This window comes from Palaemon carinicauda, chromosome 25, assembly GCF_036898095.1.
Source record: "Palaemon carinicauda isolate YSFRI2023 chromosome 25, ASM3689809v2, whole genome shotgun sequence".
In the NCBI taxonomy this organism is placed as follows: Eukaryota; Metazoa; Arthropoda; class Malacostraca; order Decapoda; family Palaemonidae; genus Palaemon; species Palaemon carinicauda.
Genome location: NC_090749.1, coordinates 86,055,586 through 86,071,552, shown reverse-complemented (window position 1 = coordinate 86,071,552; position 15,967 = coordinate 86,055,586). Strand labels below are relative to the sequence as shown.

Sequence of the window (15,967 nt, the reverse complement as noted above, 5' to 3'; positions counted from 1 at the left end):
TGATTGAAGCTAACTGATCCCTTAGTTCTGACATAATCAATTCATCTTTATGAGTCAAGAACTCAATTTTCTTATTTTGATTACTAATTTTAAGACGATTGGAAAGTCCTAAACCTAAACTTGCAACAGACCCAAAGATGCTTAATGCAGCATAAATGAACGGATTCCGTCTTTCTTTTTGTTCGTGTCCTACAGTCCACATCAAAAGGTCATAAGCCAAAGATCCTGTCTCTCCAGTCTTATTTTTTAAGTCATCAGATAGCATCTCTGCAACTTTTAATGTTGATCCAAGCAAACTCTTAGTAGTCAAATGAAAATGTCTCCTATGCAACTCATCCAATGATGCAGAAAACCTTGAAATGGCGGTTCTTAAGCTAGTGACATCATTCTCTTGAAGAAAAATTGCTTGCATATGCACTTCGACAATTACGTTGGTTGATGTAATAAAAATGTCTTCTTGTCTTTCAACTATATTGCCATATTTAAAATATATATTCTTAGTCTTAGAACTCATCCCATACGAAAAAAATGTCTGAACGAACAATATCACTCCCAACAACAAAAAATTCATCTTGGAAACCTGTAACGAGAAAAAATATATGTAATTACTCCTGTATTAAAAAGAAAACTTTTTAGTTACAAAAATTAAAATTTTTCCTCACTTCTTTTTAATTTCTTATGTGAGACAATGGTACTATTCTCTCATCCGTGGGTTGGGCTACGTTTTCAATTCTAAACCTATTGGCCGTTGATATTTCCAAAATGTTAAATGGGCCTTCAAACTTAGGTGTTAGTTTATAGTTGAGCCCTTTTCTGACATTGATTTGAATATAGATGTTATCACCCACGGTATATGTTTTAGTTGGTTTCGCTATTTTATCATGATTCCTTTTCATTATGATTTGTGATTCTTCTAAATTCTTTCGAAGGATATCATATCGACTTATACTTGCATTTATACATTCTTTTAAAGGATTTGATAGATTAGTTGTAGGCGTTAATACATGGAAAGGTGTTCTAACTGGGGTACCATACAATGCTTCATGCGGTGACATTTTAATTGATATATGATATGAATGATTCAGAGTACTCAGTGCCGCCGGTATTGCAATATCCCAGTTGGGGTCTGATCCCCCTAGTGTTACCCTTAATATATTTAATATCTTCCTATTTGCTCTTTCCACTAGCCCATTCGACTCTGGGTGATATATCATGGTATTGACCTTCTTTATGTTGAGGAATTCACACAATGAGATAAGAAAGTGATTATTAAATTCACCACCCGAGTCTGAGATTATCATGTGTGGAATTCCATGTTTACAAATGTAACACTCGTAAAACTTCCTAGCGCATTCAATCGCAGTTTTAGTTTTAAGCGCTATTAGTTCTGTATATCGAGTTAAAGCATCTATAATCACTAAGAGGTGCTTATTTCCTCTGTCTGACTCGTAAAATCCTGTTAACAAATCTAAATGTATTCTTTCAAAGGGTTGATTGGGAACAGGATAAGCTCCTAAGCTAACAGGTGTTTTCGTATGCCCTTTGTTTTCCTGACATGTGCGACAATTAGCTATGTGTCTTTTTATATCTGTAAGCATTGTATGCCAATAAAACAATGATTTGGCTTTCTGTGACATTAATGAGAACCCAGGGTGTCCATGTAATGGATTTGAATGCAACCAATTCAGGACAGTGGAAACAAGTGAGTTTGGTACTACTACCTGGTCGTTAGTTACATGTGGTGTATTGCGGGTTTTCCTTGTCACAGTCCTACACAGAATATTATCTTTGATTACATAATTCTGCTGCTTATACTTTATATATTCTTTTTCTTTATGATTGCCTTTCAAAGCATTTATAATTGTTTCTATTTTCTGATCTTTTCTTTGCTCAGTCTGTAACAATTCAGCACTCCAGCCTAAATCTTCTTGTTCAGATATTGTTTTTACAATAGGCATGGATGTTGATATATCTATTAATTCAGCTAAAGACTCCGTACAAGATGACACGGGGTTGCGTGATAATGCATCCGCAATGATATTTGCTTTCCCAGGTAAATACCCGATTCTTGCGCCAAAATCTTGAATGATTAAATGCCACCGAGTTCGTTTAGGGCTGTGATTGAAGCCTTTAAAGAACTCTGTTAGTGGTTTATGGTCAGTAAGAACCTTAACGGGATAACCGTAAATTATGAACTTAAAATGCACTAGCGAATTAACAATAGCTAGTCCTTCCTTGTCTATTACTGCATACTTACTTTCGGAAGTTCTCAATTTTCGAGAATAGAAAGCTATCGGGAAAAACTGTTTATCATATTGCTGAAGCAATACCCCTCCTACTCCTAAGTCTGAGGCGTCTGTTGCAATGAAGAATTCCTTACCGAAGTCAGGAAATTTTAAGATAGGAGAACTACACAGTTCATCTTTCAAAGTATTAAACGCCTGTTGATGTTGCTCAGACCATATGAAATCTACGCCCTTCTTCGTAAGATCAGTTAAAGGAGCGGCTATTATTGAATAGTTACGTATAAAACGCCTGTAATATCCACTACAACCCAGAAATTGCTGTATTCCCTTGACATTAGTAGGTATGGGAAAATTACGTATAGCCGACACCTTATCATGGACTACTTTAAGACCTTGGCTTGACACCATGAAACCCAAATATATCAATTCTGTTTTGAAAAATTCACACTTACTAATCTTTACCCTTAAGTTATGTTGTCTTAATCTCTGTAGTACTAGTTCTAACTTACGTAGATGTTCCTCTAAGGTGTTGGAAAAGATTACAAGATCATCCATATAGGCATGCAATATATCCCCTAACAAGTCTCCAAACACTATGTTAATCATTCTTGTAAATGTTATAGGAGCACAACGTAAACCAAAAGGCATCCGTAAAAATTCATAATGTCCCCTGGCTGTGCTGAAGGCTGTGTATGGGATACTATCTTCTTCTAATGATATCTGGTGAAAGCCTTTAAGTAAGTCCAAACTGGTAAAATATTTATTCTGACCTAACAAAGACAAAATATCGTCAGTACATGGCACTGGGAATCGATCAGGGATCGTTTCCTCGTTTAGACGACGAAAGTCGACGCAGATACGCCATGTTCGATCTTTTTTCGGTACAACTATTAAAGGAAAATTATAAGGGCTATTTGATTTTCTAATGACTCCTTCCTCTAACATTTTACCTACTTCATCATTTATTTCATTCTGGAATTTCATAGGGAGTCTGTACGAGGGTACATATATAATTTTCTGTTTGTCTTTTAACCTTATTTGATGCTCGATCACATCTGTTTTTCCTAAGGATCCATCCGTAGTGGAAAAGACATCTGTATATTTATTTAAAAGTTCAAAAATTTTCTGCTGAATTTCTTCGTCTTGAATGTCCTTACTGATTTTATTTTTAATAGATCGTAAAAGGGATTCATCCGCAACTGATTGAGAGTGATTGATTTCAGCAACGGTAAGAATACGATGTTTATAAACTTCTACATCCAAGATATGTTGATTTTTGTGAATTACTAAAGTGTTATTTAAATGATTACAGACTTCGATATTACATTGCTGATGTGAGCCTACTGTATAAATAGCTTGTGTGACAGACAATCCGTTGGTTTTCAAAGTATCGGAAAGGATTAATATTTCAGATCCCGGTAGTGTTTTCTTTATTTGCACTATTAAATTCGAAGGTATGTTTGGTTCGATATATTGCGTGCAAGATGATATTACGGGGTGAACGAGAATTCTGCTGGGTCGCGTACATTATTTCTTTATTAGTGAGACAAGTTATTGGTTCTTCAACGTACGTTACGGTTACATTTGTCGTCTCCTTTTTATCCAAAACTGACTTTAAAGTATTAGAAGACTTATAGAATTTCCCTTTGATATACACGCCGTGCTTTGCAGGAGCTAAGATAATGTTTTGATTTCCCATAGATGGGTATCCTATAATTACAGCTGGATACATATTAATGTTTTTCACAACAACAAATGTATCGGCAAACGTGCGATTACCGACTCTGAACTGAATATGAGTTATGCCTATGACGTTTAATTCATTATTTCCTATACCTGAAAGTCTGATTCCTGATTTTTCAATCGGAAAGTTCGAAAACAACAAATGATGCGTCTTCAAATCCATAATATTACGTGGACTACCAGAGTCAAAAAATAACGTAAAGGATTTGTGTTCTAAATTTACAGTATATAAGGTTGGCCGTAACTCATTTTGGCTTATTATTGTATGAATTCGTTGCAAATCTACGGGAGCATGCACTGTTTTACTTAATTCGGCCGTGTGTTTCATAGGAAAATCTATTGTCTCACAATTATCTGATAAAACATTAAATTGATTATTCAATACTATTGATGTTGACATAAATGACCTTGACCCAACATCACTCTCTTCCCCTCTAGAGTTAACTATGTGGTATTTGCTTTGCTCTGCACATTCTGAAAATTAGGCTGACTTTGCGAGGTCTGGTTTGACAGCCCAGGCTCAGCGATATTTGAAGAAGTGTTTGTTTGTTTCGGACTCTGAACTGCATTGACATTTTGTTGTTTCTTCTTATTGTTAAAATGAGGATTTTTCTTTTTATTTCCATATGGAACTGACTGTGGAATTGACTGTGTATTTCTAGGATATTGTTGTGTCTTACGCGCGTAACATTGACTATAAGAATGTGATCCTGTGTTGTGAACTGAACAAAATTTCGTTCTACAGTCTGCGCTTATGTGACCTTGACGTTTGCAGTTGTAACACGTCACTCCCGCTACTGGATTATTAATTACGTTCACTGTTTGTGGTTTTGTTTCATTCTTAGCAAAAACTTGAGTTAACACGGGATCGAGATCTGGACACTTGGACATGTGCTTCTTTATCTGTTTATAGACATCCAATTCCGTACTTGCAGGCATTAACTTCTTATCAAAGCACCGCACTAAAGCTTCAGGCAACATAAGTGTCATGCAAGTTAAATACATTAATCGTAAAAAATCTTTCACGGAGATATTATCGTTAGTAACCCAAGTGGAATTACCTAAAATGTCCTGATATTCGTTAAGCCTATCAGCTATGAGAGCTGCTCTCTCAACAACATTAAGCCGATTCATAGTGGCTTGATTAAGTGTATTTCGTAACGTTAACACTACATCCAAAGCTTCCTCGCCCCCATAGATCGCGCGTAACCTAACTTTGAAATCATCCCAAGTAACTGCTTCCTGAAATGAAACACCTCTTAAATACGCACTCGCATCCCCCTTAGAAAAATCTACAAAACTTTTAGCTTCTTGTAATTGTACAAAAGGATCTACGATTTGTTTGGCATTTAAATGGGCATCAACGGATGAAATCCATGACTCCACATTTTGTGGCAAGAACCCGTTGACACGGCCTTGAAAAGGAAGGATTGCTGACCTGGCATTTACAAGCGTTACAATTGGAGGAGGATTAGCCTGGCCTACACCACTAGGTCCAGGGGTAGGGCTGACAGGAGGAGCCATGACTGCTGTATTCTTTTTTTTTTCTATCTCTTTGACCCCTTTCAATCCTATCAAAATATCTATATGAGTACAGACGCCCACTGCGTAAACGCATATGTATAATAAAATTCCCCCAACAATGTTACTAATCCCAATACATTTCCCCCCAAGAGTTTATGAAAGAAAAAGGAATTAGCACAAAGAAAGAAAAATTCTAAATGAGAATTCGGAGTTTCTTATAACAAAGTTTAGGAATTCACTCACCCCAGTAATAATTGACTAACGACTTGTGATAACTACACTTCACTGCACAAACTGAAATGAATACAAAATCTCTGTACTTAGCTTATATATGAAGTCGAGTCGTCTCTCTCTCTCTCTCTCTTGATGTTTTGTTAGCGATGTCTCGTTCTAGTTTCTTGTAGAATGTAGGTCTTCCTGGATATGTTTTGCAATAGTTGAATGCCAGTCCTTGGGTTTCCTAGGATGTTGATTGAAGATTCTATTTGTATACTAACATATGTTGGTGTTAGCATTTTCGTTGGACTTAGTCAAAATTGTAGATTCTTGTAGATAGTTTTATTTTGAAGTTTTGAAGATCATTCTCTGGTTTCACAGCTTTTATGTTGAAGTCTTGAAGATATATCTCTGGTTTTACAGCTATTTATTTTGAAGTCTTGAAGATATTTCTCTAATTCTTAGAGTTTAACCGCTGTCTTTGAGTTTAATCGCTGCCACCATTTATTGGTGTGCTACTGTCTTAAGCACACATTTGAGTATGAGTTGTTTTCAAATGTATTTGAATGGTTTACTGAACACATTTTAGTAGTTTTTAAGTTTTATTGCGAATAACAACTGAGTTAAACATCTCCATCACTGGAGGAAGCTGTGTTGGTCCACATGACCAATTCTGGTGAAGTTTAGATAAGAACTGAACAAATTACTGATATCCCAAAAATCGTACACTTGCTTTAATTTGGATAAGTGACGGAATCGGAAGACACCTGCATCCGGTGACGTCACAAACTTTCACACGAAGAGACAATGTGTTGACACTAAGAAAGAATGACAACTTAGCATCTTACATCCTGTACACAATTTGAGTTGACCATAGCAAATCTCACGGCCAGCTCTTCCAACCAACATGACATATTACGTCATTTGTTTTAAACATGTAATATTACTATTCTAAATATTACATAAACAGTATGTATACATATATAAATTGTGTTTATCTATCTATCTATATATATACATGTATATATATATATATACATATATATATATATATATATATACAGTATATATATATATATATATATATACATATATATATATATATATATATGTATACATATTTATGTATATCTATGTATGTATGTATGTATGTATGTATGTATGTATGTATCTATCCATATATATATATATATATATATGTATCTATCTATCTATCTATCTATCTATCTATCTATCTATATATATATATATATATATACATATATATATATATATATATATATTTGTGTGTGTGTATATATGTATATATACATATATATGTATATATATAATATATACATACATACATACATATATATATATATATATATATACTGTATATGATTTCTTTTCCAACAGGGATTAATGCAAAACAATAAAAATTATGATTAATAATCGATTTATTGGGATAATGAACTTACCTGCCAGAGAAGTGTTTAGAGCTCCTTCAATATCATCCTTCGTTGCATACTCTGAAAAACAAGTTTGAAATATAAGTGTAAAAGGAATCGTACCTTACATAAATACTGTATACACTAAAATTGTACACACACACACACACACACACACACACATATATATATATATATATATATATAATCGTCTGCAGCCAATAGTTAACTGTGGAACAAAGGCCTTAGACATGTCCTTATACTCGTATCTATTTATTGTCTTTCTATGCCAGTCCACACCCAGAAACATTCTTAGTTCGTCAATTCATCTTCTTTTCTCCCTTTCCCTGCCTCTTTTATAATCTCTAGGGACCCATTCTGTTAATCTTAATGTCCGCCTCTTGTCTATCATTCTCATTATATGTCTTGCCCATGTCCATTTCTCTTCCTTACAAGTTGTTAGAATATCCTCTACTTTAGTTTGCTCTCGTATCCGTGTTGCTCCTTTTTCTGTCTCTTAGTGTTATTCCCATCATTGTTCTTTCCATAGCTCTCTGAGTTGTAACTAGCTTACGGTGTAAGTCTTTGGTAAGTCTGAGAAAGGTTCCATGTTTATGTTGTATGTAGGACCCTCTGATTAAGTACTTTTTCTTTTTAAGGAAAGTAGCATTTTACTTTTCATAATCCCGTTCTTTTACATTTGTTACCAGAAATAATAGTTATGCTGTGGTATGGAGCCCACACAAAGTCCAATACAGGTCAGCGTAAGTATAGGGGTCACTGAATCCCCTCCCGATTGATTCCTGTGGCACTTCTGTGTTGAACAACCATTCACAATTAGCCATAGCTCTGCCAGTGAGATGGACCCTTGAGTAAGTTGTCTCAAGGTCAGGAAGTCTTGTTTGTAGGCCCAAAGAGTGTGAAACAAAGGGTCAGGTGCCAAACATGTGTGCTGCACCGAGTACCATTTTTCTGAGGGGATTATCTTAGTAACGTAACCTAATTGTAATTAAGGGCGCTCTTGTAAATTAAGAGAATATAGGCTGTATAGAACGAGCCCCTCTTGTATTATTTGTACATGAAATACTCCTCCTTTCGTGTTTTCCTAAATTAATTGAACCCTAATACTATTCAGATTGGGTCCTTGATAGCTGCCGTTCTCTCCCTGCAGGTTTTGCTGGAAATGTTCAGACGTCTGCAGGCAGGGGGACAGTTGAACCATTTCCCAGCACACATGATAGCAGTGATCCAACCATCGAGGCAGCCCGGCACCCAACTGGCTTCGACCACCTCCAAAGAGGTACGGGGCAGAAAAGTAGAAATGTGGAGGCTGGCAGTTGTTGGAATTGTGGCCAAAGGAGTCACACATAGGCTCATTCAAGGCCGTCTCGAAAAAAGGCCAGCTCATTTGGGGGTTAAGAGAGGTCCCACGTGACATGGGTAGTGCTTTTACACTGCTACTATAGGCTCTAAGTAAAAGGGTCGCGATCTATTTCTTTACATTTTTCTGCTGTTATTCAAAAAATTTTGACTGTTTTGGAATCTAGGCTAGAGCCTATTATGTGGTGTGTACCAGACTGCAAAGAGAGTTACCGAAATGGACCGAAAGTATGTGTTTTCCTTTCCAAACGCTGATGAAAAAATAAAACCAAGTGATTGCACGTTATCAGGAGAGCCGAATATGTTCCTAACTAAAATAGTAGGGGAAGTACTATATCTATTGTTGTAATAATTATAATTGCAATACATTAATCATGTGGTATTGGTCACAGAATATCAGCCTCTTGTATAAGGATTTAATCTAAAGATTACCAAACTGTTTACAAAATTACCTGGGTATTCACACTTTTTTCCCTGGCTACTTACTACTTCATTATCTCCTTGATTTCTTCCCTTTCAATTCTTGCTTCCTCATTCTTTGGTTACTCTCTCTCTCTCTCTCTCTCTCTCTCTCTCTCTCCTCTCTCTCTCTCTCTCTCTTTTATAGAAAAATCATTATACACTTATTGCATTTAAACACATTTCAGGTAACACAGCTAAAATTCAAATCTAGTGATATCGAATCTGACATATCCTTCTTCGATAAGACAATTGGGCAGAACATCACAGCTAAGAGAATTGCAAACATTGATAGTAAAAAAGTAAAAATAAAATCCGTCAAATACTTCAAGTAAAGAAAATGGAGGCTACAGGAAGATCATGCATTTGTGGGTGATTGTGCAAAAGATGATATTAAATAATTCTAAATTGCCAAAAATGTTTATTTAGGCGAAAGTTTTATTTATTTAGATTAAATTGTTAGAATCATTCTATTTTTTTCGGTATGCAAGAGTAGTTTAGAATCAGTGGGTCTTGGATTAAGGCTACAGCAACGGGGAAAGTTTTATTTTGATATTATTGCTTTTTTCTGCCTAATTATTCTTAGCCGGATTATTATAAGTCGTCTCCTTTTAGTGTGTAAGACCTCTTAATTTTTCTGAGGATTATCAGCTGTAAACTGTAACGAGACACAAAGTGGTTGTGGAGGATTAATTTTTTTTTCATTTTTTATTTTTTTTTTTGCCAAATCCTGAGAGAGAGAGAGAGAGAGAGGAGAGAGAGAGAGAGAGAGAGGTAGTTAGTGTATCGATTGTCTGTGGTGAGAAAGACTTGGTATAAATGAGATTGTTTATTTATGTTTTTAGTTAGGTTACGACAGTGGTGAATGTCTTGGGTGAATGCTTACTTTGATTTGACTGCTGTAAACGTCAGTTTCTTGGGATTATTATTTACGAGGGTGGAAGTGATTATTTATTTTAACAGTAAGTACAGTTTTGTTTATCTTTGCTTGTCGTGATTGTGAATAATAGGAACTATTTATTATTTATCTTTGATTATAGTGCGATAGTTTAGTTAGCTAGGAGGGTTCTTAAGTGTTTTTCTTTTTTTTTTTATTTTGGCAGGCCGTGATTCCTCCTTTGAGAGAGATATTTTGAATATTGATTGATGACCTGGCTTGTTATAAGGGACTTGGAACTGACTGCTATTTTAGATTTGGATATAATTGGTAATGACTTGGCTGTAAGAAGGAATTTTGGATGATGATGATGATGATGATGATGACATCCAGGACCCCAATTAGGGAGGGCAGTGGTGACAATTTGCCACACAGTGGATTGTTGACCACAAAGCTGTGGTAGTTGCCTATAAAAGAATGTTGGCCCTTGTGTGGACGAAGGTGTCCACTCAGAAATATATAAAATATTTCTGTTTATGTTTGTGGTTGCGGTATATTTTAGCTTTTTAAGTTTTGTTAGGGTTTGTTTGATTGCGGAAGTTTTTAATTAATGTTTATTTTGTGTTAAGTTGAGATTGTATTACTGAGTTGTGGTTATTTTTTTGGTTATGGAATATGGTTGGTGATTTTTAGTATTAAGTGATTGTTTTTAGTATTAGGAAATATAGTTTTAAGGTTATGTTTTGTTTATTTTGTCCTTTTTGTCCAAGAGTCTGGTTTTAGATTACGTAAGGGGAAAGTTTGTTTTGTGGAGACAATTGTCTGTTAGAGTGATCAAGGGTGTGTGGGGGTTGTTTTGCAACATCTCACCACATGGTGTGTGATAGCAAAAAGGGTGTCTCGTCTCCATATCAATCGACCTACTCATGCCGACTTCTTCCCCCACTGAGCAGGCCTGTACTTGAGACGGCCATGTCTCATTGCCCTTCAACGATCAGCGGCTTTGTGTTGGATGTCATGCCACAGACCATCTTCTGAACAACTGTCCAAAAATGGCGTGGGCACAAGAAACCATGTCCCCCCTGCATCTTATTGCCTTACCTTATTGCCTTATTTTTTGTTTTTCTGTTCCCCCAGGTCCCTCAGTGTGAGGCACCTCGTATATCCACCAGAGAGTTGCTAATGCATCTTCCGGTGTATTTTGCATCTTCCAGTCTTGGATGGTCTGGGATGCATCTTAGGTATTTATCGAGCTTATTCTTAAACACATCTATGCTCACTCCTGATATGTTTCTTAGATGAGCTGGCAGCACATTAAATAGTCGCTGCATTATCGATGCTGGTGCGTAGTGGATTAATGTCCTGTGGCCCTTTCTCAGTTTACCTGGAATATTTTTTGGCACTATTAATCTACCTCGGCTTGCTCTTTCTGATATTTTAAGCTCCATGATGTTTTCAGTAATTCCTTCTATTTGCTTCCATGCTTGTATTATCATGTAGCGTTCTCTTCTCCTTTCTAGGCTGTATAGTTTTAAAAATTGCAGTCTTTCCCAGGAGTCAAGGTCCTTAACTTCTTCTATTCTAGCAGTATAGGATCTTTGTACACTCTCTATTTGCGCAATATCCTTTTGGTAGTGTGGGTACCATATCACATTGCAGTACTCGAGTGTACTACGTACATAAGTTTTGTAAAGCATAATCATGTGTTCAGCTTTTCTTGTTTTAAAGTGTCTGAATAACATTCCCATTTTTGCTTTACATTTAGCCAATAGTGTTGCTATTTGGTCGTTGCATAACATATTCCTATTTAAAATTACACCAAGGTCTTTAATTGCTTCCTTGTTTGTGATTGTCTCATTATTAGGTCCCTTGTATGCATACACCATTCCTTCTCTGTTTCCATAATTTATTGATTCGAATTTATCGGAGTTAAATACCATCCTATTTATCTCCGCCCATTCATATATTTTGTTTAGATCTCTTTGTAGTGAGTTCCTATCTTCATCACAAGTAATTTCTCTACTTATTCTTGTGTCATCGGCGAAACTTCTCACTACGGAGTTTTCAACATCACAGTCTATGTCTGAGATCATAATAACAAACAGCAGTGCAGCTAGTACCATACCTTGTGGCACACCCGATATTACATGGGCTTCATCTGATTTCTCGTCATTTGCAACCACTATCTGTTTTCTGTTTTGCAGGAATTCTTTTACCCATTTTCCTATCTCTCCCACAATATTATGCTTTCTCATTTTGTTCTCCAATATGTTATGGTCTACCTTGTCAAAGGCTTTTGCAAAATCTAGATAGATCACATCTGTGTCTTTTCCATTTATCATATTTTTGTATATGTTTTCATAGTGGGCTATCAGTTGGGTCTGTGTACTTTTTCCAGGCACGAAACCGTGTTGACCCATATTAAACAAATTATTTTTGACCAAATGGTTCATTATTTTCTTTTTTATTACCCTCTCATACACTTTCATAATATGTGATGTTAGACTAACAGGTCTATAATTGCTTGCCTCTAGCCTTGATCCACTTTTGAAGATAGGGGTTATATAGGCTAATTCATGTTTAACATATATCTCGCTCATATCTACACTCTGTCTTAGCAGTATTGCAAGGGGCTTCGCGATAATATTTGCAGTTTTTTTTAACAAAATCGCTGGAACTCCATCTGGTCCAGCTGCCGATCCATTTTTAATTTCGTTTATAGCCTTTACAATATCTGCTTCATTAATATCTATATCCGTTAGATATTCAACATTTTCTTCTCTCATTTCTGTTTCATTATTCTCATTCGCAATTCTTGGCGTGAACTCACTCTTATATTTTTCTGCTAATATGTTGCATATTTCCTTTTTTTCATTCGTTAGCCGTCCTTCAATTCTTAGAGGGCCTATTTCTATTCTCCCTTTATTCATCTTTTTTGCATAGGAGTAAAGTTCTTTGGGGTTTCTTTTTATATTTTGAAGTGTCCTTTCTTCTAAGTCCCTTTTTTCATTTTCTTTCGACTGTATAATCTTTGGTTCTGCATTTTCTATCTTACATTCTATTTCCCTCATTTTCCACACATTTTTTTCTTTTGCAAGATTTTTCTTCCACTTTCTAATTTTCTGAAATAAGATCCTTCTGTCTCTTGGTATGCACGTCTTTTGTTTTTTGTTTTTTTTTTTTTTCGGTACATATTTTTCAACAATTTTCTCCAGTATTTTGTACAGTATGTCCGTATTTACCTGTATATTATCACTTACAAATACATTTTTCCATTCTTTATTCAGTTCTTCATTTATTTCTGACCATTTTATATTCTTACTGTAAAAATTATATTTTCCATATACTTCCCAAAGTTTTGTGCTTTTATTAATTCTGTGATCACTTGCTTTGGAATGAACTATCAATTCTATGACATTGTGGTCTGAAATTCCCGTGTTATACACTGTTATTTCTTTAACATAATTCACCTCATTCACAAATCTAGGACATTTTCCTTTCTTGTTGGAATGTGGTTTATTTGTTGCATATTATGTTCTAATAGCATATCTTGAAGCTTTTCAAATTGCCTCTTATCTTCTGCACTACTATTACTCTCTTTTTTATATGTATACATACAACCACTTTCTTCTATCCGTTCTTTCCAATCCACGAAAGGAAAGTTAAAATCTCCGGATAGGAGTATATTCCAGTCTTTATGGTTTCTACATATATCATCTATTTTTTCTATTATTATGTCAAACTCCTTAGTATTTGGGGGTCTGTAAACTACAATATTCACTAGTTTTTCAAATTCAAATTCTACCGCAAACAATTTACATTCTGTGTTGCTGTATTTTTCACAGACTTTTCCTTGATTTATGTCTCTTCCCTATATTGCGGTTCCCCCTTGATTCCTATTTTTTCTGTCTGATCTATAAGTTTGGAAACCCTTTATCTGGTCATCACTGCCAGTCTCTTGGGAATACCATGTTTCACTTATATTTAATATATCTATTTTTTCAATTTGGGTTAGTTCTTCTAGGAACTCTATTTTCCTTTTAGAGTTAGTCGTGACTAAACCCTGTGCATTCATCACTATTATGGTTTGTGTTTCATTCCCATTATTTAATATTGGTAATAATATGGATTCTCCCATGCTTCCTTCCTGTTCTGATATGATGTTCTTTTCTTCATTTCTCGGAATTCTGCCATTAAAAAATCCAACTTTTCCATAATATTTGTTCTTTCGCCTTCACACTTATTTTTGTGTGTAAACCTGCAATTATCCCCATATCTGCACTAACCCCTGGCATTATAGATGCATTCTTTGTAGTTGGGCTCTATTTGTGGAGATTTGGGTTGAAAGGCCTTTTTTAGTGCATAGTGCGGTATATACGTGGCCTGCTTTTTTGTTTCTTTTTTTGTTTCATTTTTGTTTTTCTTTTCAGTTTGCTGAGTTTTCTTACTCTCATTCATAGTTGCAGGATGCATATATCGACATTTTTTGTTGAAACTGCATCCTTTTCCTTCTTTTAGGGTTTTGCATATTTTTGGATGTAGATCTCTGCATTCGTCTCCATATCCGTCTAAATACGCACATTTACCATATATTTCATAATAATGGCATATCTTTGGATGCTTGTAGTAGCATCTTTCGCCAAATTTGCAATTCCCTCTTTTCAGCCTATTACAGACTATATCTTTCTTTTCTTTTTTTTTCTTGTTCTTGCTCTTCCCTAAAAGTATGTAGGTCCGGGTAGAGTCTCTTGGGTCTATTATTTGTTTCCATCTGATAATTTATTTCTTCATAAGTATGTTGTTGGATGGTATCATAAGTTATATCAATGATTTCCTCTGCATCCTTACACATATCCTGTTCATCTTCTTCTTCTTCTTCTTCTTCTTCTTCTTCTTCTTCTTCTTCTTCTTCTTCTTCTTCTTCTTCTTCTTCTTCTTCAACTATTTGCAGCTTTAGTCTCGACTTAATAATATTTTCTATCCAGACTAAGCATGTTGAGCAGAATACCTTTGTGTCTCTATTTTTTATTTTTTGCTGTATTTCAGCATATGTGGGGTGTGTTGGAACATAACAGGCATTACATTTTCTAATCAGTTGTTGAGGATTATTAATGGAATACCATATCTTACATGTATTACACCATTTTGGCATTCTTTTTCCCAATGCATCAATCAGCATATTCACCATATTGGACTTGTTATTGTTCTTTGATGGAATGTGTTGATTGATGTAGACTTTCTTTATAAGTCTCTTTATCACTTGGATCTGCTTTGGAATTTCTTCAATTATTTTACTGATGTTTTCCGCAGATTTGTTCCAGTCTATTGGATCATATTGTTTCAATATGTCTGCGAATATTTTTCCGTCACACTGGTTGGAGTTGCTAGTGACCTCTGTTGTCAATCGGTCGAGCTCCTGTTTCGCCAACTCATGGAATTTACTTTTGCTGACTCCAGCGATGTCTCTCCACGAGTTGCCTGTGTTATACAATGCCATCTTATTCAGATTTTTATTAATTCACAAGATAACTATCCTATGCCGACGTTTTATCCCACTTTTCTGCCCTCAAACTAATCACCGACTATTCACGAAAACTTGTAGCTATATTTCACTCGATAGTCTTTTTGTTATCCGCGTTAAATCAGGATATTTTAGGGACGCACAAGTGTTCACTTCACCGGCACACAAATACAACTCAGAGAGAAAGGGGAAGATAGCACAGTAGTGGGATCAGGGGTCCCTTAGGCCACACTTTGGATCTACCAGGACCGAGGACAGAAGTCCCAAAGAGTCACATAGCTACCCCTGCCCTGGTTGGGAGGAAACCAGTCAGTTTCCCAGCTATCAGTGAGGGATATCTCCTTGCCAGCGAGCGCACCTTCCCAGAGAGAGCCTAAGGAGGTTGGAGGGGTAGAGCAGCCACCCTTCACCACTGTTCCCATGCATGGGAGTAGGAATGCCGTTACCTTTCTTGGAATAGAGATGGAATAGTGTGTGCAACGCGCTCTGCTTAATTTTTGCACCAGCGTATCCTTTATGAAAGAACACCTGTGATGGATGCCATCCAAACATTGGAGTGCCTGGTGCTTAA

The 15,967-nt window shown here is 35.8% G+C and overlaps 1 protein-coding gene across 1 annotated transcript in view; it reads right to left on the bottom strand.

Annotated features, from left to right (window-relative positions):
* The window catches only part of LOC137619271 (uncharacterized), a 97,340-nt gene that overhangs the window by 55,241 nt on the left and 26,132 nt on the right, over positions 1–15,967 (bottom strand). Inside the window, exon 5 of the mRNA XM_068349442.1 lies at positions 7,190–7,240. Coding sequence (XP_068205543.1) covers positions 7,190–7,240 — 51 coding nt within the window. The remainder of the gene's footprint in view (positions 1–7,189; positions 7,241–15,967) is intronic.